Source organism: Pseudonaja textilis, chromosome 11 (genome assembly GCF_049901715.1).
Source record: "Pseudonaja textilis isolate UNSWEBS1 chromosome 11, rPseTex1.2, whole genome shotgun sequence".
Classification (NCBI taxonomy): domain Eukaryota; kingdom Metazoa; phylum Chordata; class Lepidosauria; order Squamata; family Elapidae; genus Pseudonaja; species Pseudonaja textilis.
Genome location: NC_142000.1, coordinates 13,021,883 through 13,046,799, shown reverse-complemented (window position 1 = coordinate 13,046,799; position 24,917 = coordinate 13,021,883). Strand labels below are relative to the sequence as shown.

General features: G+C 41.9%; 1 protein-coding gene across 3 annotated transcripts in view; it reads right to left on the bottom strand.

The window, feature by feature from the left end:
- SLC7A10 (solute carrier family 7 member 10) overlaps positions 1 to 18,541 on the bottom strand; it is a 32,341-nt gene extending 13,800 nt beyond the window's left edge. For all 3 annotated transcript variants that reach the window (XR_015744959.1, XM_026719113.2, XM_087940628.1), the window contains exons 1-2: positions 18,240 to 18,541; positions 1,254 to 1,458 (exon numbers count right to left, since the gene is read on the bottom strand). Coding sequence is in view for 2 of the 3 variants with exons in the window: in XM_026719113.2 (XP_026574898.1) it covers positions 1,254 to 1,458; positions 18,240 to 18,462 (428 nt within the window). In the remaining variant the exon portion in view is untranslated. The remainder of the gene's footprint in view (positions 1 to 1,253; positions 1,459 to 18,239) is intronic.
- Between the last annotated feature and the right edge of the window lie 6,376 nt (positions 18,542 to 24,917).

Sequence of the window (24,917 nt, the reverse complement as noted above, 5' to 3'; positions counted from 1 at the left end):
TCTGCTGTAGCAATCTTGCACAGCCCATCAGATAGCAATTCAATAAACGCTCTTCTTTTAAAAATGGGTGGCTGGGGGACGCTATTGAACCACGGGCCATAAAAAGTTAGGTTTAAAGTCTGGGTCCTCAGCTGGAGAGCCCTGATCCTGGGGTCCCTCAAAAAGTTGCTGTGAAATTGGAATTTAAGTTTGAAAGAAGTGGGGAGTGGTTCAAATACCACTGGTTCAAATGCCCCTTACAGATGCCTCTACTCAGAGTAACAGTTAGCCAGGTTTTTGCCATATTGTCAGGCATAAAGACTCACGACCACACGTTAAATTGTAGTTCAGAAGATTTATTGCTCAAGCGTATACCCTAGAATATAGTCAACTAAAGTTCAGTAAAAAAAAATTGCCAGAAAAGGTCAATGGAATTCAAGACAACTTGGACCATTTGTGGAAATGTAATGACTCCAGGCTGATGATTCACTTAATTCCACCTCTCCCCAGCTCTGCCAGTTTTTCTACCACATATATGGATCTTTGAAGAAAAGCAACAGATTATAGGGGGAATATTGTTATACATATTTTTGCACAATGCAGTTAAAGAGAATGTTAGAGGTTAAAATCAGATTTTGAAAAAGGATGTTATCAGGTATGCTCAAGAATAATGTTATTTCTATTAGAAGGATGTGGCAAATATTGAATAATTAAAAAAAAGGATTATGTGCTGATATAAATATGTATAATAACATTAGAAGTTATATAAGTTTGATGAATGCAGTAATTTTCATTTGTATCAATTCTGTTTTCCTATCAAAATGAATGACACTCAGACACCACACTGTCCATGCAATGATATTGATGTATGTTTAAAAATTAAAAAAAACTTTACAAAAAAAGAAAGCAAAGAAAAGCAACAGAGGATTCAATATAAGACGCTGCAATGTATTTATTTCATCTCCACCTTGCCTTTTTTATGAAAACCTAAGTTGTGTTTGTGAGGGTCTTCCCTAATTTCGTTCCGATGACCATAACCCCATGAAAGAGATCGCTTTGGGAGCGGATGTTTGAAGCAACCAGTGAGTTCCAAGGTCAAATAAGGACTCCGTCCCAAGTCAGTTGCTAGTTCTATATGAGAAATCTTACACTTCGCGGTCATGTTAGGGCTCAGACCTCCTCTGTGAGAAGAACCGATGAAATTAAATGCCCAGCTGTGATTTTAAACCCTCGTGCAAAATTGCTATCCACCCTAATCCTGAAGTCACACTTACCCAGCTAATCCACCGAAAATCTCAGTGACGTAGGAGTAGTCGCCTCCTGATTTAGGGATGGTAACTCCCAATTCCGCGTAACAGAGGGACCCAAGCGCTGAGATCCCACCTCCAAGTATCCATATTATGAGTGCGAGTCCCACTGACCCAGAATGCTCAAGAACTCCTTTGGGTGAAATAAAGATGCCCGAACCAATAATGTTACCTAAAAGACACAAAAGGTGAAAAGATATGGTTATAATATTCACAATCTGCACCAGTGTTGGGATTCAATTTTTTTTTTTTACTACCAGTTTTGTGGGCGTGGCTTAGTAAGCATGGCAGGGGAAGGATATCGCAAAATCCCCATTCCTTCCTTACCCCGCTAACCTGCTTTCCAGCTCCGTTCTCCTGTGCAGGGCAACCAAAGAATATCCAGTCAATCAGCTGGGACTCGGGAGGCAGAGCATAGATGAGGATGGGGCCAGTCAGTCAGAGGTGCCACTTGCCAGTTCTCCAAACTACTCGAAGTATCTGCTACTGGTTCTCCAGAACTGGTCAGAACCTGCTGAATACCCACCTCTGGTCTACACCAAGTAGACCTTGGCTGACCTTGAAAAATCTTGGCACTACTTGGACAGAAGATCATTTTGGAAGGTGACAATGACTTCTCTATTGCAGCTGAGGAAACACTAACGGACGAAGAACAGATGCAGGAATTGGGCATGCCTAGTTAAAGAAGGAGTAGGGGGTGACATGATAGCAGTGTTCCAATATTTGAGGGGCTGCCACAATGAAGAAAGGGAAGGTCAACCTGTTTGCCAAAGCATCAGAAGGCAAGTCAAGAAAAACTGGGTGGAAACTACTTAAGGACGGAAGCAACTTAGAACTAAAGGGAAATTTCCTAAGAGTGAGAATAATTAACCACTGGAATGGCTTCCCTTCAGAAGTAATAAGTACTCCACCACTGGAGATTTTTAAAAAGAGACTTGGCAGCCACTACTCTGGAATGGAATAGACCAGGGTCTCCTTTTTTGAGCAGGGGGGTTGGATTTGAAGACCTCCAAATTCCCTTCCAACTCCGTTATTCTGTTAATTCTGTGTTACATCATTGTCAGCACTTGAGTTGGACACAAGGAAGGCTTGACTTCCAATTTCACTTCTTTATAGGATTTTGTTGGCCAAATTTACACATAATGGCAGGCTAGATTAGTTAAAAAAAAAACCCTAGTAGCATGCTCTACCATCTGTGTCAAAAAGAAATAAACCCCCTGTGGGTATAACTATCAAAAGGTTGTCTGCCTCTTAGTGTAATGTGTAACCTATTATGTGTATCTCATTTTTACGGCTGCGTCTGTTCCTGGTCATCATTTGTGCCAACAACAGCCTTCTGAAACTTGGCAAATTCAGATGTCTTAGACATTATCCCAAACCAATAAAGCATTCTGCTCATTTGCTTGCAAGCTCCACGTAAGACCCTTATATGAAAGTGTTAGACTGAATTATTTCCCCTTCAACGTGTTGGAGATGAAAATAGGATTATGCTGGCAACCTATTCGTCTTTTACTCGGTGCAAGTAAAGGACTGGTGGTTCCAAAACCCACTTTTCCTAAACTATTTGAAGAAGAATAAACAAATATTGTAGGGGACCACTAAGCCATCCCCCCCCATAAAACTTGAATCCATAAAACTAAAATGTCTAAGAAATCCAAATTATTAAAGTAATAATTAAAAAACCTCAAAACCCAGGAGTACAGTTATTTAAAGACAATTTAAGCCAGGGTAAGAATGCCATTTAGAAGTAAGTTGAGGGTTAGCTCATTCTTTCAATCCAAACCTCTTGTAAACTGGGTTTCCAAGTCTTGCTTAAACGCCACAGCTAAGGAATGAAACCTCTTTGGGGCCACCATGGAAAAGTCCATGAGTCCAACTCATAAAATATTTCTATGGTCTTTTTAGAGTTGTCAATGGAAAGGGAGGGGGGGAAAGGGGTTTGAAAGAGCAGTGTGGCAGCTTGGAAATCAAAAGTGCATTCCATAAATAATTTTTCAGAGGTAGTAACTGGGTGACTGAAGTTTCTGCCATGCAAATATCTAACTGGAGAGCATGATTGATGACTCTTGGCTATGGATGTGTCCCATTGGAGAATATGAATTATGATACACTCAGGGGGTGGGGGGAAACCAGAGTCAAGGGTGACAATGAATGATGTGTCTCAGAGTCGGCTACATCCAGGCAGTGCCAGACATGTAAACTCCCAATAAATCCTTTTGAAGTTTTGGAAGTTTGGCTGGAGACTCATGATTTAATTGGGGTAACTGACGGAATCCTGACAAATGCCCCTAAATGGATTTGGGTAACAGGTGTTACAGCTCAAATTCATAAAAATACAGCTGACTCTTAAATGTACACATTCTTTATACCACTGTCTGTGAAGTACAATCGATGGCCATTGTAAATGACCGATAACCACTGATATTTTTTGAAGGGAAATCCCAGGTCAGCAATAAATAAGAAAATACTGTACGTAATAATTTTTTCCTGCTCTCGCCAAGGACAAAACAATGTACAGTCAGAAATACATCAGGGAGACCATAAAGAAGTGTTCTAAAGAGAATTTTAATCTTGTAGCTAAATGGCTTCTTTGGCCAAGACTTTAGACCCGGCCAAAGGACAGTCTAATTAACATTCAGAAGAACTTTCTCAAAGGAAGACGGTCATCTTGGTCAGAATGCTAAACTAGTCTGAGAAAACCTGACATTTCCAGGGCGTAGGGCTAGGGCAGCAATGCAAAATAAGTGGGATTCTGAAAACAGAAATATGAAATGGACCAACTGGTTCGGATGTTTCTTTGCAAGGTCATGGGTTATGTAAGGAGGTGCTAAGGAAGCATGAGAAAACTTGGCTAACCCAACAACAGCCTTTTAGTAAAAACATACCGTGTTGAAGCAAAGGAAAAAAATATGGAATCTCTTTTTCTAATTTTATTTGTAACCAGTTGGTTGCTCCTACGGCAGCAACTCCTAATTGGAGGAAAAAACAAGCAAACTAGCTGAGAGTCACTCAACAGGAGAAAATCAAATGGCAAAGACAGCCAAAAGATAAGCAGAAAAGCTATCATGATTCTGAGTCTTTACAATGAAAACCTGACATGGTCACCATCTTTCATGTAAATTCCCTCACTTGCTAAAGAGATAGCACTAGGTCAAAAGAATAAAGCATATTTGACCATCTTGTAGTGGCTGGTTGACTTGATTTCATTAACCATGATTATTGAACAAGCCACACTTGGTTTACATGCTAAGCCAGGGCTGTTCAAGCTCCCATCCTGTGGGCCAGATATGTCACACACTGGCCACACCCACACTTGGTTTAGTGAAGGGGGGAAAGTTATGATACATCACGTGATACTGGCGTGATGATGTGAGTTTGACACCCCTGTTCTAAGCCATTTATCATGGGTAGCCACAAATAAACTTGCTATGACTTAGCAGAATATATGGCTATATTACAATGAAAAGGTTAGTATTTTTTTGAGGAACATCAAGTTGAACAACGAAGCTTTTGAACAATGGCAAGGAGACACATAGTCCATATGAAACTGAGAGATATTTGAGGCTGAGTTTCCATCTTCTAAATAAGATTGATTAATTGATTGATTATGTGCCATCAAGATGGTGTCAACTATTACTAACCATAAATAAGTCTGCCTGTTCCTAAATTTAATTCTTAGGAAAATGCAATCTAATGTTTGTTATGGCTTGATGTTGATAAAAATTTAGTTGACATAAGCTGATAAGCTAGCATCCAAAACCATAATATCCAAAACTATGCTTGTCCCAAGCCACTTTACCATGATAAACCATAGGTTTATCTTACATATTCAAGAATTTTGAGCAGGCAACAAATGTGTCAGACATAAAGCCTATAGCTTTAGACACATTTGTTCATTTATTTTAACCAGAATTTAACTTTGTATCCCCAACAGTCTCCGTCATTGATTATAACCAAACAAACAAACAAAAATAAAGCAAAAATCTTTTTGTTGCTCAAAAATACTTTGTTAATATTCTCCAAAGCCAAGATAGGTGGGTATGGGTAGAACTGGCAAACACAGCAGTTGGACATATTTGATCTTAAATAAAGCCCTTTTTGTTCCCAATGATTTTGAGAAATTCCACCGTAAATCATTCCAGACCCAGTCACTCATCTGACAGCATGACCCCCTGTAACACTGCCAAGGTGAAGAAAACCTTAGCTGATCTCCCACAGAATGCCTGATTGTCCAATATAGTATAGCCGCTTACAATAAATACAAGATGGTTCAGCGAGTGATAATTTATTGAGGAAAAGAGAACATACTGTAAGTAGCTTGAGTTTAGTGGTGCTCTTGTTCTTTGTTTCAAATATTACGCATGTTTTTTTTAATTAAAACATCCTTCGGTACAGCTTGGAATGATAGCCTTTGCCCTGGTGAATTCTGAAGCATTTTCACCACAGTATTTAAAATGTAACTATACCGTATCACGCAGTTAAATGGCTTGTCTCTTCTGTCAGGAAAAAAAAAACACTTAATGAGTAATCCTATTCACATGCTAAAGTTTGGGACATAAGACAATGATTGATGGCAGAGGAGGACGAGAGTCTAGTCATTTTGGAGATTCAATAATTAATATTTAATAAGTACATTCAAACTTATGGCCTGGTCAGTTGTGAGGAAAACTATGAACTCTAGTGCAATAAATCTGGTAGACTGAATTTTGCTATTCCTACATCTATAAACTTCTTTGGAGAAATTGATTCTGGCTGACCTTCATCCAACCAGAACTTTGGTTCTGCTAATATCCAATTTTCATGTCCTTCAAATGCAGACACACAAAAAAATTCAACCTCAACAACCACAGCTGGACTGGATTCAAAATATGAGGGGCATGCCATGACTAGCGTATGGTCCTCAATGCACCAATGACAACAATGACCATGAAGATTGTTCTATCACCAGAACAAAAACAGACTCGAGACCGGAGTTGAATTCAGCTCTTTATTAACTGTCAGTAACTTCAACTAAAGTCGAGCCACGGCATCCCTTTTTATAGTGGCTGCTCGCGGCTCGCAACCAATGGCGTTTATTTAAAACTCCTGCCGCTCAGGCGCCAATCAGAACTGTCTGATCGCTTAGCGATTGTATCTGTCCAATAGGAATGCAGTATTACGAGTATGCAAACAAGTACACCACAAAGATTATCTGCAGGTTTGAGATAGCACCAAGCTTAGCACCCATACAGAGATGCTTTAGGACAGGATGTCCAACCTGGGCAACTTTAAGCCTGGTGGACTCCGAATCCCAGAATTCAACATCCAGCTTTGCTTTAGGAAGAATGTCAGATAAGGTCCACTGGGAGCTAACACTCCCAAGCCATTCTGATTTGCAACAAATTACTTCTCTTCCCTTGATTGATTCTTATTCATGAGCCTCATTTTCGTGTTGACAAGCAGGTAGAATTTTTATTCAATTCCTTGTCCTTCCTTTACTTGGGAAAACGCTCAGCATTCGAGTACATTAGGATTCCAGCCTTAAAATGTTATCTACCATTCAATTACTTTCTTTGATACGAGCAGTCACATTTTTGGGGGAAGATACACATCTGCTTTAAAGACTGTCTCTAGAACTTCTGCATGTGGGTGTAAACCTGCTTTGCTTCACTGGAAGTGTTTTGTGTGCACACATCCATATGGAAGTCTTCTCAAAAATATGCTTTAATTCTTGGAGGAGGGAAGGTTCATTCAGACCAACGTAGACACCCCCCACTCAAAGGTTTTTGCACAGCTCTAAACCTCTTTCGAATTTAGCAACGTGGAGTCTGTTTACAGGCAGAAGAAATATGCATCATCCTGAGTACAATCTAATTTTAACTTATCTTCTGCCCATTTTGTTTATACGCAGTTCTTAAATAGTTCCTTCCTTCTGCTATGGGCCATCCTTCTTTCTTCTGTTAGAAACACGTATGTTCTGGCATGTGCCTTTTAAGCTTCTTCCGAATCCTCTGCCTTTTCTTCTGTGTTTCTGACATCCTGCTGCTCACTTCTTGCCAACGTTGGGTGATGCGTCTTGCATTTTATTAGGAAGTTTTAAAAAAAGTTGCACAGCTAGTCAAGGTGGGATGCAGTCTGGACAGTTATGCAAGAGAGTTTCTTGAGTTCAACTGGGAAAAGCAATCACTAAGTCAGGTCTGGCAAACCCAAACAGAATGACCTTTTCAGCAAGACACAAATGAGAGTGAACAAATTTATTGTCAATGTCCCCCCTACCCCCTTTTTAAAAATTTATTTATCAAATCAGTGGTAATCTCCCTGGAATCGATCCTTCCCTGTTTAATTATTTTGCCATTTATTTTAAAACACTGCTCTTACGAAAAAGGACTTGTGATGTAAATACTGGGAAAAGAAACACCACTACACAAAACTGAATGCTTCTTCCAGAGTGTTTCAACATTCTTAAAACTAGCAAGGTATAAAAGAGGAGACTGTAGGCTGTCCCCTGCCCTCCCAAAATAGAACACTATTGTTTAGTTTCTGGGAAATTACCAGCCTTGAAACATTAGAGGACTAAACGCTTGCTAAATGGTAAACTAATCATCATCATCATTTTTTTTTTAAAGAATCAACACAAGTTAAAGGATCTCTTAGCTACTTATTTGAGCTGGAAGAAAATAGAGCAGAGGAGATTTGTTGAACTTGGGGAGTGGTAGGACCAGTTTAAAGCTCTCAAAATGTTGCATGACAACTGCTAGCATCCTTCTCTATGGATTGCTGAGAGTTGTAGGGCAGTAATACCTAAAAGGATGCTGGTTTGCCACGCCTGCTTTACACTAAAGATGTATTGCCTCTTTTGGATTAAGACTCAGTTGCTTTCATTTTATTTAGTGTGATGGATGCACCCAAAACCATACTTTGAAAACTACATTTTGTGGGCTGATGTAATGTAACTTGTTCAGCAGAGATTGGTCAAAACAAAACCTGCATAGAAGTAATTAATCATTTTTGGGAAGCTAATGATGCAATATAGGTAAGGATGCATCTTGATTTTTTGGGGAGGTGGGTAAAGGGAGCCACAAGTTAATTTTAACTCCTGGTGACTTCCTGGAGATGTCCCTGCACTATTTTTTGGACAAGATTTCAGAAGTGGTTTGTCATTGTCTCCTTTCTAGGGTGGAGAGAGACAACTAGCCCAAAGTCACACAGTTGGCTTCATCCCTAAAGTGGAACTAGAACTCACAATCTCCCAGTTTCTAGCCTAAGAAGTTCTAATCATTATAATCAGGGATGGAATTCAGTTTTTTTAACAACCGGTTCTGTGGCCATGGCTTGGTGGTCATGTGACTGGCTGGGCATGGCCAACTCAACATCACTCACATCGAGGCACGCTTCTCCTCGCCTGGCCTCTTGTGACTGTGGGGATGCTGCAACAGTCATAAGTGTGAAAAAGGGTCATAAGTCACTTTGTTCAGTGCCATTGTAACTTTGAATTGTCACTCCACACAAGCAAAGTACCAGCAAAGGAAGGAGAAAATAACTCCAGAGAAGTTCCAGAGACAGGAAGTCTAGTCCTGCCAAGAATGTAATAAGGGTTTGCGGAGAGGTAGTTTCTGTAAGCAACACCAGAATGTTTCCTTCCTGCCCTCCTTACAGGATTAGGCCAGTAATTTCTTCTAACAACCGATTCTCCAAACTGCTTAGAATGTTAACAACTGGTTCTAGCGAATAGGTGCGAACTGGTAGAATCCTACCCCTGATTATAACCGTAATGGCGAACCTATGGCATGCATGCCAGAGGTGGCACACAGAGCCCTCTCTGTGGGCATGCAAACTGTCACCCCAGCTTAGCTCTGCTGCGCATGTGTGCGAGCATCTTCCACCAGCCAGCTGGTCTTTGGGTCTCTGCCATGCAGGCACGGGGGGTTGCATGCAGGGGGTGGAAAGCACACGCAGGGGTTTGGGGTGCATGCACAGGAAAAGCATATCCATGCAAGGAGGCTGGGCGCATGCACAGGGGATGCGCATGTATTGCATTTTGGGGATGTGTGTGCGCATGCTTTGGTCACTCGGTGCTGAAAAGGTTAGCCATCGCTGCATTATAAGAACGAAGATGGGGAAAAAATAGTAATGATAGAAGAGAATATTTATAGCCCAGGGTTAAGCTTGTGGGCTCCTTGGTGGTCTCTGAGCTTGGTGGTTTTCTTGCAGATGTTACATTACCCAGTTAGGTAACACCAGTGCATTGATGATGTTACTTAGTTTGGTAATGAAACGTCTGCCAGAAAACTATCAAGCTCAGAGAGCACCACAGATCAGTACTTTCAAAAATAAGCGCCCTAAATGGGTCCCCAGCACTTCTCCCTTTGTACTTGCTTCAATTCAAAGGGGCTGCCAAAGAAATACCCTCCTCCCAAGGATCTCAGGTAGGAAATTGTAAAATCCTTGGGCTTCACACAAAGTTCTGCTGGATGGTCTGATTTCTGAAAGTTCAAGTTCAACTTTCAACCACTGAGCTAGAAAGCCAAAATACTGCCAGCTGCTGCTGTGCTTTTCAATCACATGGGCAACATGAGATTAATTAGTCTTAAGTCCAAATTTATTAATTTCCTCCAAGGCTTCACCCAGGGCCAACTGGCTTAGATTCCTTTCCAGTTGCAGTGCCATTTGAGGGCACTCTAAAGAGTTCTTTCCAAGTTTTTTTTTTTTAAATAGTGGATCTAACCCTGGAACCAAGATAGAATATAGAATTCTTTATTGGCCAAGTGTGATTGGACGCACAAGGAATTTGTCTTGGTGCAAATAACTCTCAGTGTACATTAAAGAAAAGACACATTCATCAAGAGTCAAGAATCATAAGGTATGACACTTAATGATAGTCATAGGGTACAATAAGCAATCAAATCATACTAGGAAACAGTCAATATAAATTGTAAGGATACAAGAGACAAAGTTACAGTCATACAGTCACAAATGGGAGGGGATGGGTGATAAGGAGTGATGAGAAGATTAACAGTAATAGTAGTGCAGACTTTGTAAATAGTTGGACATTGTCGAGGGAATTATTTGTTTGGGGAAAAAACTGTCCTTGTGTCTAGTTGTTCTGGTGTGCAGGGCTCTGTAGCGTCATTTTGAGGATAGGAGTTGAAACAGTTTATGTCCAGGATGTGAGGGGTCTGTAGATATTTTGTAATGAGGGATCTGTAATGAGGCAAGGGGGGAATTGTATTTTCTAACAGTGTGCCTGGAATGTTTGTACCAAATATTTTCACCAAGAGCACAAACAAGCTGTTCCTAGGAGAACCCAAAGTGTTTAAGGCCTGCCAGGCAAGACAAAGTCTGCACATTCACACAAGATGCATCACATTTTTCTAAAGTACGCAATGGATTCGTTCCTTTGAGAATAATGGACTTCATGTTGGCTAGGAATTTGGAGTCGAAATGCAACCGTCTGGTTTGGGATGATGGTGATGGCATTGCCAATACACCCACTGGCCATGGCTGGAAGTATAGATAGTCCTCGACTTATGTCCACAATCGAGCCCAAGATTTCTGTCGCTAAGTGAAACATTTGTGAAGTGAATTTTGCTGCATTTTATGACCTTTCCTACCACTGTTGTTACAAGTGAATCGCTGTAGTTGTTAAATTAGCCAAACTTGTTAAGGGAATTGGGCTTCCCTATTGACTTTGCTTGTCAGAAGGGATCACATGACCTTGGGACACAGCAACGGTCATAAATATGAGTCAGTCAATTGCATAAATAGTGAGTCAATTGCATAGATACGAGTCAATTGCATAGATATGAGTCAATTGCCAAGCATCTGAATTTTGGTCACATGGCCACGGGGATGCTACAATGATCGTAAGTGTGAAAACTGGTTATAAGTCACCTTTTTCAGTGCTGTTGTAGCTTTAAACGGTCACTAAACGTACTGTTATAAGTCGAGGGTGACCTGTATGTGATTCTGCCAAGCGATAAAGGACCTATAAGTACCTGCCTTGAACTCAAAGATCTAATGCAGGCATTCACCTGCTTCTGAAGCACAGGGAAACTGAGAACGTGGCTACAACCAGCCTTTGTGCTCTTTGCCAGAAGATTTGAACGAGAGATTTAAATGGCACAGATTCACCGTAGATACTCCTAGTTGTCAGCAAGGAGCTGGGAGGATAGAGGGAAGAGTAATTGAAAAAGAATATTTGAATGTGCAGAAATGAATAGATTAACATTAGAAATTAAAGAAAAAGAAGAATCTGGATACTACATGGTACGGGATTTGTTGGGTAGAAAAATAAATAAATAAATAAATAAATAAATTTATTTTATTTAGAAAAATAAGATAAACTAAAATGGATTAGATGTATTTATAAAGTAATAGATATATTGGCTATTACTTATATGGGAATGTAATTATTGTTATATTGATAAGAAGAGTATTGATTATTAATCGTAAGCCCACGAGATATGTACCTAATTGACACACAATTGAAATGGAATGTTTATTATATGTAAAAATTAAAAAAAAATATTTTAAAAAAGGAGCTGGCAGGACCTCTGTTGCCTTTCCAATTGTCTTCATTCTGTTGATGGACACCATCATAAAGCTAGTTTAAAAATTATTAAAAAGTTGGCAGGGGGGAGTTTGGGCTGGACTGTGGCAGCACTAAACGCTGTGATTCTTTACTTAAAGGTAGGAATGCTGAAAGCATGAAAAATGTGAACCTACAAGAGCTCCAAGGGAACTTTGCACGTTGAGAAATCTGGGCCACAGTTCGATTTATTGTTCTAAATCTACTAGATCTGGTAGCGTTTGTGTCCATTTAAGGAAATAATAAGCATTCAAAGATGATGTTAAGGGAAAACTGGACTTTTAAGAAAGTTAGACGAAGAGCAAAACTCTCATCTCTAAAAACACCCCGGCACAACAAATGATGATTCATGTTCTGTAACAATTTGGTGACAAAAAAACAAGCAAGCAAGCATCAAACTTAGAACTTTTAGAATTCTGTGGGGGCAGAAAAGAGGGTTAAGATTAGTAGTAATAGTACTACTACTAGTAGTAGTAGTAGTAAGCTATCTGTTTCTTAGTGGAACATCCATCCAACTCAACAGATGTGGCTTTTGTAACAACTGTGTTTTTTTTTCCAAACAACAGTAAGAAGCATGAACCTGGCTGAAAATTTAGGGTGCAAGTTTGATTTTCTTTCATGTCTTGTTTCCTAGCTATTAAGGATGATAGTTTTCTCTTTGGACACACATGTATGTATCCTAACTCTGTTGTGGGTATACTTCAAGACATACCCAAGATGGCAATCCAGTCATAACAGCCAACCATGCATGAATTGTGGGATCCTTGGTGCTCTTCTCGCTTGGTGGTTTTCTTAGCAGATGTTTCATTACCAAACTAGGAACGTCATCTGTGCTGCATCAGTGCACTGAAGATATAAACTAGTTTGGTAATGAAATGTCTGCAAGAAAACCACCAAGCTCAGAGAACACCAAGAGCCCAGAGTTCAACGCTGAGCTACAAATATTCCCCCAAATCGATTGAAAGAGGTTGTAACTAATACTCTCTAAAGGAAACACTAGTCTACATTCCTCCACTGAAAACAAAGGGGAAAAAACATGAACAGTTCAATGCGAACATTTCTTCTCCTTCAGGACTGGCACTCTTTTTACTCCCAAATATGTCACTGGGGCTCTGCGTCTGCTTGTTTTGTATTTAGGATCAAGGTTTTATTGATGTTAGGTGAAGATTGGCAATGGCAGGTAGACCCAGGAGTGGATTAACAAAATTGCTTTGTGTACTCCCAAAAGCTCAATTAGGAACACTGTGGCGTATGTTAGTCCGTTCTCCTCTTTCCTTTTGCCAAGAAAATTCTACTGGGAGCTCATTATTATTTTTCACATGGATTTGTTTTATTTTTGACTTTTTGGAACAGGTGAGCTAGTGAAGAGAACTTTTGAGAACTCCCCACGGGAAGGGAAGATGGAGATCTTTTGATAGATGAGATACTTTACAACCAACATCCAATCAAGGCCTGAGGTAGAATCATCCTTCCCAAAAGGAGCACTCTCCAAATTTTGGAATGGCAAGTCCCATAATGCCCAGCCATCTCAAGAAAAAATGAACCGGGTAGTGGAACATCGAGGGGAATGGGAGTTAAATAGGCAGATGAAGGACCGCGCTAAGCTTTGATAGGGAAGCCAAGCCATGCTTTAAAACTGGCGTCCATGGGACGAATCAAACATTTAATATGGTGGCTATAAACTGTGGGGGTAAAGCTCCACCTTTAAAAAAAAAAATTTGTATCTGTCATCAGAAAAGTAAACAAAAATGGTGAATTTGATCATGCAGGTGGGGCTAACAACATAACTTCCTTGATCCTTCTGCAGATGTTCCTGGCTCCAACCCTAATATTGTCTTTATCTTAACACAAATATGATGGGGGGGGGATTTCGTTTTAGATTATTGATCCTACCTTTATTGCTTTTATAAATAAGTCAAGTGAGAGAATACTTATAGTTTTCCTTTATCTCCAGTTTTACCCAGAACAATTAGGTGGGCTGGGCTGGGCTGAGAGAATGGAAGTGGCCCAAAGTCACTCCCCCAGTTTTTACGTATAAGATGGGACTGGTACACATTCTCCTAGTGTACAGACCAGAAGTGGTATTCAGCAGGTTCTGACCAGTTCTGGAGAACCGGTAGCAGGAATTTTGAGTAGTTTGGAGAACCAGCAAATCCCACCTCTGACTGGCCCCGCCAATCCCATCTCTTCTCTGCCTCCCGAGTCCTAGCTGATTGGCTGGCTCTTCTTTGGTTGCCCTGCACAGGAGAACGGAGCTGGAAAGCAGGTTAGTGGGGTGGGGAGGGAATGGGGATTTTGCAGTATATCCTTCCCCTGCCAGGCCCACGAAGCCATGCCCACAGAACCGGTAGTAAAAAAAATTGAATCCATCACTGGTACAGACCAGTTCCTTAACTGCGACACTAAACTGGCTCTGTACGGTAAACTATCTGAAGAATGTATCCCTTAATCCTAACTGAAGCAACCTGTCAACTTAATCATTTTTCTTCCAAGTCAACTCCATCCCTTATGAAATTTTACAGCTGCTGGAATCTACCTAATGAAGATTTTGGCTACATTAGAAGAAGTAATGCATCAAATACATGTGAAGTCTCCACTCTCCTCTTTATAACATCCTTTTAACCACCACCCCCCTTCCTGAGAAACCTGCCTTCAATTTAGCCAACATTCTCGAAAGAAAGAGTGAAGAGAAGAGCAACAGAGATGATCAGTGGACTGGAGGCTGAAACATATGAAGAACAGTTGCAGGAACTGGGTAGGTCTAGTCTAATGAAAAGAAGGACTAGGTGCTATTAAAGAATATAAAATATCAGCATCTTCTGTCTATGAATCTAATCAAAACTACTGTCATTAGAATTACATAAATTAATAAAATACAAAAAAAGAAAAAAGAAGAAGGACATGATAGCAATGTTCCAGTATCTCAGGGCTGCCACAAAGAAGAGGGAGTCAAGCTATTTTCCAAACAGTTGAAGGGCAGGACAGGAAGCAATGGGTTGAAACTAATCAAGGAGACAAGCAACTTAGAACTAAGGAGAAATTTCCTGACAATTAGAACAATTAATCAGTGGAACAACTTGCCTCCAGAAGTTGTGGATGCTCCAACATTGGAAGTTTTTAAAAAGATGTTGGATAACCATCTGTCTGAAGTGGTGTAGGATTTCCTGCCTAGGCAGGAGTTGGACTGGAAGACCTCCAAGGTCCTTTCCAACTCTATTATTCTGTTAATACCTGATGCCAAGTTCCTGGCTGGTCATATTTGATGGTAGCATCTGAGATCTGACTTAGAGACTATAAATGAAATCTGGGTGTAATCCTGAAATCAAAGTGAGGATCTATGATCTCCAAATCTTGCAGAAATAAGCCTATGCTGTATCTCTATTTTTTGGCAGGGCAGCAGTATAAAACTCCAGCAGGCATACAGTAGCTTTTTCTGACTCAAAATTATAACAATTGGGAGACAAATATTATAAAAATAATCTTCACAACGAGAATGAAAGGGGATACTTAGGCCTGTAATATCAATAAATTCTACCCGATGCATTTGGCAACGACTCTAATAGAAATTCAATCACCCATTTTATCGTAGTCAGTGTAACTATTCTGCTTCCTGTCCAAATACAAAATCCTGATTAGTAATATAAATTTTCTTCCATCCTAGTGCCAGGGATAGTGTCAAGGTAGAAAATTGCAATGGTGCAATCAAAGCTCCACCTGTTTTTTATGTCCATCATATCTGTGGGTAGAGCCTCACTTGTCCTATCATTGTTGCTATCTTGACATTTTTGAACAAACCCTGTGAATACTCCTGCCTAGTGCTTCCTTTTTAGTTTTTTTAAATAAACGTTCGCTTTTTCTCACACAACCATGGACATTGGTCATCTTTCTTCCTAGTTTCACATTATCTTTATTGATGAACTAGCTCGATACCAGCGTTTCGCTATGAAACTATGTGGTTGGGCTTAGTTTTGGGGGAGAAAAATAAGGGGGGGGGGAATCTGCCTCTGCCTACCAGTATCCATCGGTATTCATCTGGCTAGCATCCTGTCAGTGTGTGTGAGAGAGAGCTGAGGACTGTTTGGAAACTGAAACAATATTTGCTGTGTGAGCAAGAAGGAGACAACAAGGAGCCTGGGTGTGGCTTAGCTCAACTGTTCTCTACTAAAGCTGCTTGCTGCTGTGAAACTAAAACTGAAACTCCTCTCCTCTGCTTGTGTTTTGCATTTGGAACAGATTTCTTTTCAGGTGGGGAGGGGGAGTAGAACTCCTTAGCATCAGAGTGTGTTAATAATAATATAGGAAATACTAATGCTCTGATGGTCATTTCGAAAAATCCTTTTTTTTAAAGAACACCTAGAAGCCAAGAGGAACATACATGCCAAATTTCAAGTTTGTAGGCTTTACGGTTTTGAAGATTTTGTGATGATGCATGAATGGTATTTCGCTTTTAGATAGATAGATAGATAGATAGATAGATAGATAGATAGATAGATAGATAGATAGATAGATAATGCTTTCCTTTTCATATTGCACAGTTCAAATTGCAAACATTGATGTTCTTCTTCAAGTTCCACAACTTAAAGACTTTCTCCGTCATGGATGGGTACCGTAAAACAGAACCATAACAGACCAAGCATAGTTGAGCAATCACAATGAAAAGACCACCATAGCAGATTGGGTCTCCCATCTCTGTTCACCTGTCCCCAGTAGGCCTGGAACAAAGAGGGAAACCAGATCTCTAAACTGTCCCACTAATTTGCACTCAGATCTTCAAAACTGAAAGCAAGAGAGGTGCCGTGGATTTTCTAGCAACTTCTATCAACCAACTTCTCTAGATGTATGTACCAAGACTAAAACTCCCAACAGCGCATGATATCATGGTCTGGATAATAGAACCTGTCCTTCAATGTACCTGGGGGACAGGATGAGCTTAACCGAGGGGTCTTCAATCTTGACAGCTTGAAGACTTGTGGACTTCAACTCCCAGAATTCCTCCTCCACTCATGTTAGCTCAAGAATCCTGGGAGTTGAAGTCCACAAGTCTTAAACTTGCCAAGTTTGAAGATTCTTGGCTTAAAGGTTCATTGCACAGTCAGAAGACCTGGGTTCAAATCTTTAAGGGGGCTTGCTTTTAAAACTGATCTTGGGGTCCCTCTCTCTTTCTCTCTGTCTCTTCCTCCTCTCCTAACCCACTTGAGAGGTTATTTGGTGGACAAGAAGAGGGAAGAAGCACTACCAAACATGCTACGCTGAGGTTTTTGGGAAAAGAGTGGGCTTAAGATTTACTCCGTAAAAACTGCATCACAATGAATTCAAAGGCACATACGTCTATCTATTTCCCTGGGGCTGAAAATAACAGCCTAGTTTTCTACAGAACCTTACCCAAAGACCATTAAAACGCCACCCCCCCTTGGCAAAAGCCCTAAATAGGCAACTGCAAAGCTGCTGTCACGAAAATCCAGTGCCCTCAGGCTGGCAAAGACGTTGTTGGTGGCATTTACCTAATTGCAATGATAAATCAAAGTGGGGCTCTCTCCCAAAACTGCCCTCTGAAGGAGCTGCTCTTTTCCAGAAGGCTCCCAAGATTTTTTTTTTTTTAAAAAAGCAAAACGACTCTTAATTTGCCTCCTTTGGAGGCCATCGTCACATGGAGAGGGATTCTCCTCCAAGCAGCCTCCCCTCCCCTCCTCTTTTAAAGGACCGCGCAGCACCGAGAGCAGCTTTCCAGCCGTGGAGGGGGGCAGGTTGGACTAGATGACCTCCAAGGCCCCTTCCAACTTTGTATAAAGAGAAAAGGGGAGGGGATTCTCCTCCAAGCGGCCTCCCCTTCCTCTTTTAAAGAACCGCGCGGCACCGACAGCAGCTTTTCAAGCCATGGAGGGGGTTTGGACTAGATGACCTCCAAGGCCCTTCCAACTTTGTATAAAGAGAAAAGGGGAGGGGATTCTCCTCAAGCGCCCCCCACCTTCCTCTTTAAAGAACCGCGCGGCACCGACAGCAGCTTTTCAAGCCATGGAGGGGGTTGGACTAGATGACCTCCAAGGTCCTTCCAACTTTGTATCAAGAGAAAAAGGGGATTCTCCTCCAAGCGCTCCCCTCCCTTCCTCTTTTAAAGAACCGCGCAGCACCGAGAGCAGCTTTCAAGCCATGGGAGGGGGGGGTTGGACTAGATGACCTCCAAGGTCCCTTCCAACTTTGTATCAAGAGAAAAAGGGGAGAGGGATTTCTCCTTCCCCCCCCTTTCCTCTTTGAAAGCTTCCCAAAGCCTGCGGGGTGGGGTGGGAGAGGCTTTTCGCCCTGCCTGGGGAGTGGGCTGGGCTGGGCCGGGCTGGGGACGGTGGCCCCCTCCCCTCCCCGGACCGACGGGGGCCGCTGCCCCTCCTCACCTACGATGATGGCACAGGCGCTGACCAAGCCGATCTCCTTCTTGAGCGCCACCCGCTCCGTGTCGCCGCTCTCCGGGCTGGGGGCTTGCGGGGCGCTGGGGCTGTTGGCGAGCGGAGGAGCCGGCGGCGGCGGCGGCGGAGACGGCGGCTGCTGCGCCGCGATGCTCTTCTTCCGGAGGGTCCGCTGCTGCTGCTGCTGCTGCTGGTGGTTCTCGCCAGCCATCGCCCCCTGGCCCGGCCGCTGGTGCGGATCTTTGCCTTGGCCGCCGGCGCGCTTTGGCTTCGTCCGCTTCAGCTGGAGCGCTGGTGGGGGGGGAGCGGAGGCGCATGCGCGGCTCTGACCCCATCGCCCGGGCCAGGAACTTTCCTGGACTTTGGTTGTGCTGGGGGGGGGGGGAGAGACGGAGGGACTTGTGGGGGGTGTCCCGTCTCTGGGCATGGGGAGCTTCGGGGACGAGAGGGGGCTCGTGGAAGAGGGACACCCCCCCTCTCCTTTCCCCCCTCGCCCTCCAAGGGAAGCCGTCCTGCAGGGTCCAACACCCCCCTGCCTCTTTGCCAAGGGAGACAATGCGCTGGCATTGGGATGTTCCGGTCCAAAAGGGCCGGGGTGGGGAGGAGGAGGAGAGAAAGGGGGAGAGGAGCTCCGGCCCCTCACTTCCACTGGGGGTTTTTGAAGAAAAAACAAAACCAAGAAGAAGGTCCAGTTGCCTTTTTTTGGGTGGGGGGGCAGGAAGCACCTTTGGGACTTTCTAACTGATGAAAGGTTCTGGAGAACGTGGAGAGGCTTTTGTGTTGTTTCTCGATCCTAATCAATGTGTTTCTCAAATTGAGATTAGCTCTCTGTCATTGTCGTGGTTAGCCGGCAGCGGTGAGGAGGAGCTTCCCGAGGAGCCTGTGCCAAGTGTGCGTGAGTGCAGTGTTTGGTTCTGCTTCCAGGGCTCCTATGCAAAAGGCTTTCTTGAGATAATAATAGTCAGAATAGAGCTGGAAGAGACCTTGGAGGTCTTCTAGTCCAACCCCCTACTCAAGCAGGAGACCCCATACAATTTCAGACAAGTGGCTCTCCAATCTCTTCTTAAAAACCTCCGGTGTTGTAGCACCCACAACTTCTTGTGGCAAGCTGTTCCACTGGTTTATTATTCTCACTGTCAGGAAATTTCTCCTTAGTTCTAGGTTGCTTCTTTCCTCAGTTAGTTTCCATCCAATGTTTCTTGACTTGCCTTCTGGGGCTTTGGAAAATAAGCTTGACCCAGTGGTGGAATTCGAATTTTTTTTACTACCGGTTCTGTGGCTTGGTGGGCGTGGCAGGGAAAGGATACTGCAAAATCCCCATTCCTTTCCCACCCCAGGAACCTTCTTTCCAGCTCCATTCTCCTGTGCAGGGCAACCAAAGATGACGCAGCCAATCAGCTGGGACTCAGGAGGCGGAGACTAGATAGGGCGGGGCCAGTCAGAGGTGGGATTGGCTGGTTCTCCAAACTACTCAAAATTTCTGCTACTGGTTCTCTAGAACTGGTCAGAACTGGCTGAATATCACCTCTGGACTGGAGGCCAGGATGGGCAATTAGATTTTAGCTTTATTTTTAGCTCTTAGCAGGTTCTGGGTTGGGTGGGGCTTGAAGAAGCACTGAGTGGGGGCCAAGGTTCAAAATAGATGAGATACCAATTTCAGGTTTCTCTTTCTGTAGAGAAGGTTCAGAGCTTGTGCCTGACAGTTTGAATTTCTTGAAAAGGAGGAACGAAATCAGGGGCCAATCCGGACACAGCCATTAGACCAGGGATGTCCAACCTTGGCAATTTGAAGACTTGTGGACTACAACTCTCAACCAGCTTGGCTGGCTGAGGAATTCTGGGAGTTGAAGTTCACAAATCTTCAAGTTGCCAAGGTTGGACACCCCTGCATTAGACCGTGAGTTATCAACTCCTGTGTTCTGGGCACATATTTGCATCACCAAACTTGATTGCAGGAAATACGCCTTCAGCAACAGAGCGGTCAATGTCTGGAATACTCTACTCTGTGGTTTCTTTCCCAAACCCCAAAAACTTTAACCTTAGACTGTCTACTATTGACTTCACCCCTTTCCTAAGAGGTCTGTCGGGAGCGTGCAATAAGTGCACCAACGTGCCTACCGTCCCTGTCCTATTGTTTCTTTTTTCTTATTCATATCCATTTCATGTATTCATAACCATGTTTATAGTAACCATGTTATCTAGTAATTGCTTGACAAAATAAAATAAATAAATAAAATAAATAAAAACATGGTATCGCACATGTAAAACATGTAAAAACATGGTCTCGCACCCCTTTCCTAAGAGGTCTGTAGGGGCCGTGCATAAGCGCACCAACCTGCCTACCTTCCCTGTCCTGTTGTTTCTTTTATTTTTCTTATATGTATCCATGTATTCATGTATTCATAACTATGTTTTTACTCATACCAATGATCTTGTAAGCAATTGAAAAAATAAATAAGTACATAAAAATAAATCTTCCCTCAGGGTGCCCCCGCTGGCCAGGAGATTGGGAATTTTCAGTCTCACCTCTTTGCCCTCTTGTTCTGTTTTGTCCAATACAGAAACATGCGCTGGATGGCAATCAATTCCTTCATTATTTGCAGAAATATTAAGCTCTTAAGGGGTTTAGCTTGATTATTAAGCATTGTTGGTAGGCAGCTGCAAGCCACTGTGAACTGGCAAGAGGTTGTGATAAAGGGGTTTAATTTATTCAGCCCCTTTTCAGAGTTCAGGATTTAAATGTTCTTGCTCTTGGCTGGATTTATTTTAATCTTCTGCTTTAATCTTTTTTTTTAAGCAGTCTTCGGATAGCTTTTTATGGTTTTTGAGTTTTTAAAAATGAGTTTCTTTTTCATTTCCTGTTAAAATAGTTTTGCTGCGACTTTTACACTCAGGTGCTGAAGGATGTCCGGTTGAAATCAGTGAAACCTTGTTAATCGTATAAAAATAGACGCAGTTCTTTATTTTCCCTTCTGAACAGCAGAGCATAGTGTGCCATCCAGCTATAAAAAGTCCCCTTTAAAAAATATAATAAAATACACTTTCTCGATGCCGACCAGGACATTCCGTTTTGAGGAGGACGTGGAAAAACTGGAGAATAATAACAACAAACTGGATGAACTGGATGATAAGGTTGTCGTAGACCAAATTCTATGAGGAACAGTTGTAAGATAGTGGTTTGATTGACCCAGGAAAAGGTCATAACCTTCAGAAGGAATATTTTATTTATTTGTATCCTGCTTTTATGATTTTTTTTTGCCACAGAAAAGATAGAATGGGTGCATCTGCTGCGCTAACAGTGAATCAGGCTGGAATCCAGGGATAGATCATCTTTTAATGTCCCCATAATCCCTTGCGGGGTGGAGTCTGGGAAACTGAATGGAGCGGAGTGTTTATTGGCCGGATGACTTTCCTGTTGCCAATGCGGAGTTTTGTTCAGCAGGTACATTCTCAGGGTGCCCAGAGAGAGAAATCCTGACTGTGAGGTGAGAGCGCCACCTCTAGGCCACCGCGCCACTACAATCCAAGGATAGATGCAGGATGAAAACAGACAAGGTTGAAACTTCTTCACAGCATACTGGTAGTCCTTGACTTATTACTACAGAGGAAAAGCAGGATTTTCATTGGCTATGTGAGGTGATTGTGAAACGAAATACGCCTCATTTTATGACTTTTTGCCGTGGCTGTTAAGTGAATCACATGGTCATTAAATTAATCTGGCTCCCCTGCTGACTTTGTTTATCAGAAGCTAGCTGCGGAGGTCACACATGGTGATCATGGGATGCTGAAACCATCATCGTGCCAGTTGCCATGATTATGGGACTGTTCTGCGACAGTTGTAAGAGCAAGGACCTATCATAAGTCACCTTTTTTCCAGTGCTGTTGTAATTTCAAGCGGTTGCTAAACCAATGCTTGTAAGTCAAGGACTACCTGTGGGCCAAGAGAGCAGATATGCCTAAAGAGAAAGTGAACCAAGGTGACCTCTAAAAGACCTCAAATTCTATGACTATCTGCTCTTAGGGGTAGCCTTACCATTTTTACTTATTATAAATACTTTTATAAGCTTGGGGTGTTCCAAGCAACCACTCATCTCACAGGGTTTTGTGATGAGGAAAATAGAAATTAGCTAGGAATTTACAAAAAGTAATAAATGTGAATAGGAATAGAAATAGAGTAGAGTAGCGTAGAATTAAAGTAGAGTAGATTAGGGTAAAAGAGGAGAGGATTGGAGTGGAATAGAGTAGAATAAGAGTAAGCTAGACCAGCGGTCATCAACTGGTGGTCTGTGAGAAAATTTTGGTGGTCCGCAGAAACATTATTTGCATGTTTTATATTACACTGAATACTATTTATCCTTTTTAAAAAATTCATATTAGTGGTCTATGGGATTTAAAATTATGAATTTAGTGGTCCCTGAGGTCCAAAAGGTTGGTGACCCCTGGACTAGAGGAGAGGAGAGTAGACTAGAATTAGAATCAGAATTAGAACAGAATAGAAAATAGAACAGAAATAGAATAGAATAGACTAGAATTAGAATTAGAATAGAATAGAAATAGAATAGAATAGAATAGAATAGAATAGAATAGAATTAGAATAGAATAGAAATAGAAATAGAATAGAAATAGAATAGAATAGAATAGAATAGAATAGAATAGAATAGAATAGAAATAGAAATAGAATAGAATAGAATAGAATAGAATAGAATCAACCTTCTTGGAACATCTTCCCTAAAAGAAGGCCTCCCTTGGCAAGCGATTATGATAATCACTCTATTGCTGCTACCATAGTTCAAATTTACTCGGAACAAAACTTGTGACTTCAGTTTTGCATGCCCCCAAATTTGCAGCAAAGCACCAGCGTGTGTCCTCCCTGCCCCCTTCACCGTTCACTCCCCCCATGAATTGGAGCTCACTTGCAAGTTGGTGTGGTTAGGAAAGGAAGAGTAAAGGCGAAAGGATATTTTGAAGTGGGGAAAAAAAACGAACCCCATTGTAAAAAGAAAAAAGGCAGGGGTTAACAAAAAGCCGGTCGGAAGGATGACCCATCCTGAATGCCAAAGAAATGGCAATTCTCTCTCTCTCTCTCTCTTTCTTTTCTTCTTCTCCTTTTAAAGTTAAAAACAAAACAAAAAAAAACCCAGAACTTGATGCCTGCCGACACTGCGGCGTGCATTAAGATGAACCAGGCCTTTGTGTTTCGCCTTTGCAAAGTTGCATCCTTCGTCCGCCAGCGTACATAATTATCTCCTTCTCGGGGAGGGGCTCCCACAAGGCATTCAAGCGACACCCCACCTGCCAGCGAGCGTCTCCCCAAAGTCAACTCACAGAAGTAATGACTTCCTTTGGGCAAGCAGCTCTGAACATGCTGTGTTCCCTTGAATGACGGAATGTTGGGAAGCCAAAGACGGCTTTGGAAAGGAAGGGAAGGGAAGTTCTTCGCAGCAGAAGAGCCGCCTCGTAGCAACTGGGCAGGGAAAGGGGAAAGGGGAAAAAAGGCCAGCCAGGTGCTTTTTTAAAAAAAAGAGTGCTTGCAATCTTTGGCCTGTTTTTCTTCCCCCCCTGCCTTTGAAATATTTTTTAATAGAAATGTGAGTATATATATGTATATATGTATGTATGTACGTGTGTATATGTATATCTATATGTATATCTATCTATCTATCTATCTATCTATCTTTCTATCTTTCTATCTATCTATCTATCTATCTATCTATACAGACACACAAAAATATATACACAAATACGTGTGTGTGTGTGTGTGTGTGTGTGAGAGAGAGAGAGAGAGAGAGAGAGCACAGGGACAGCAGAGAGTATATAAAGAATAAAGAATATTCTCTCCTGTCCCTTTCTCTCTCTGCCTGCCTGCCTGCCTGCCTGCCTGCCTGCCTGCCTGCCTGCCTGCCTGCCTGCCTGCCTCTCTGTCTATCTATCTATCTATCTATCTATCTATCTATCTATCTATCTATCTATCTATCTATCTATCTATCTATCTATCTATCTATCTATCTCTGCCTGCCTGCCTGCCTGCCTGCCTGCCTGCCTGCCTGCCTGCCTGCCTATCTGCCTACCTGCCTATCATCTATCATCTTTCTATCATCTACCTACCTACCTACCTATCTATAATCTATCATATTTCTACCTACCTTCCTACCCCGCCATCTAGCCACGATGCTTGCGTTTTTTTCCAATATAGAAAAATAAAATCCCATTTCTTCACAGACAGTTTAAATATTTATGAAACTGTTATGTGGCTATTACCGCAAATTTCTTGAGATTTTTGGGTGGTGACCTTTCTTTTCTTTTTCATTTCTAGCAGGAAAAAAAGTGTGTGTGGACAGTCAGCTATCCATAGTGGGTTTTTTCAATATAATTACTAGGAAATCTTATGTTTTCCGTGTGTAAATTTGCATATTCCTAATGCCTTTGCTAGTTTTTAATGTCAAGAAACTTCTCAAGGGTGGAAGGGATGAAATAGTCACAAAATATATTTTAGTTGGTGGCATCTATTCTACTGCCTGAACTAATCCCTACACATATTCAGAGTTTTATCCGCAATTGGATTCTTTTGCTTTACCCTCAGAATAAAAGAAAATTAATCCCCGGCCTCACAGCGCCATCTCCTGGAATTAGAAGGGTAATGCTATGGTGCAAAACCTTTCTAAAAAT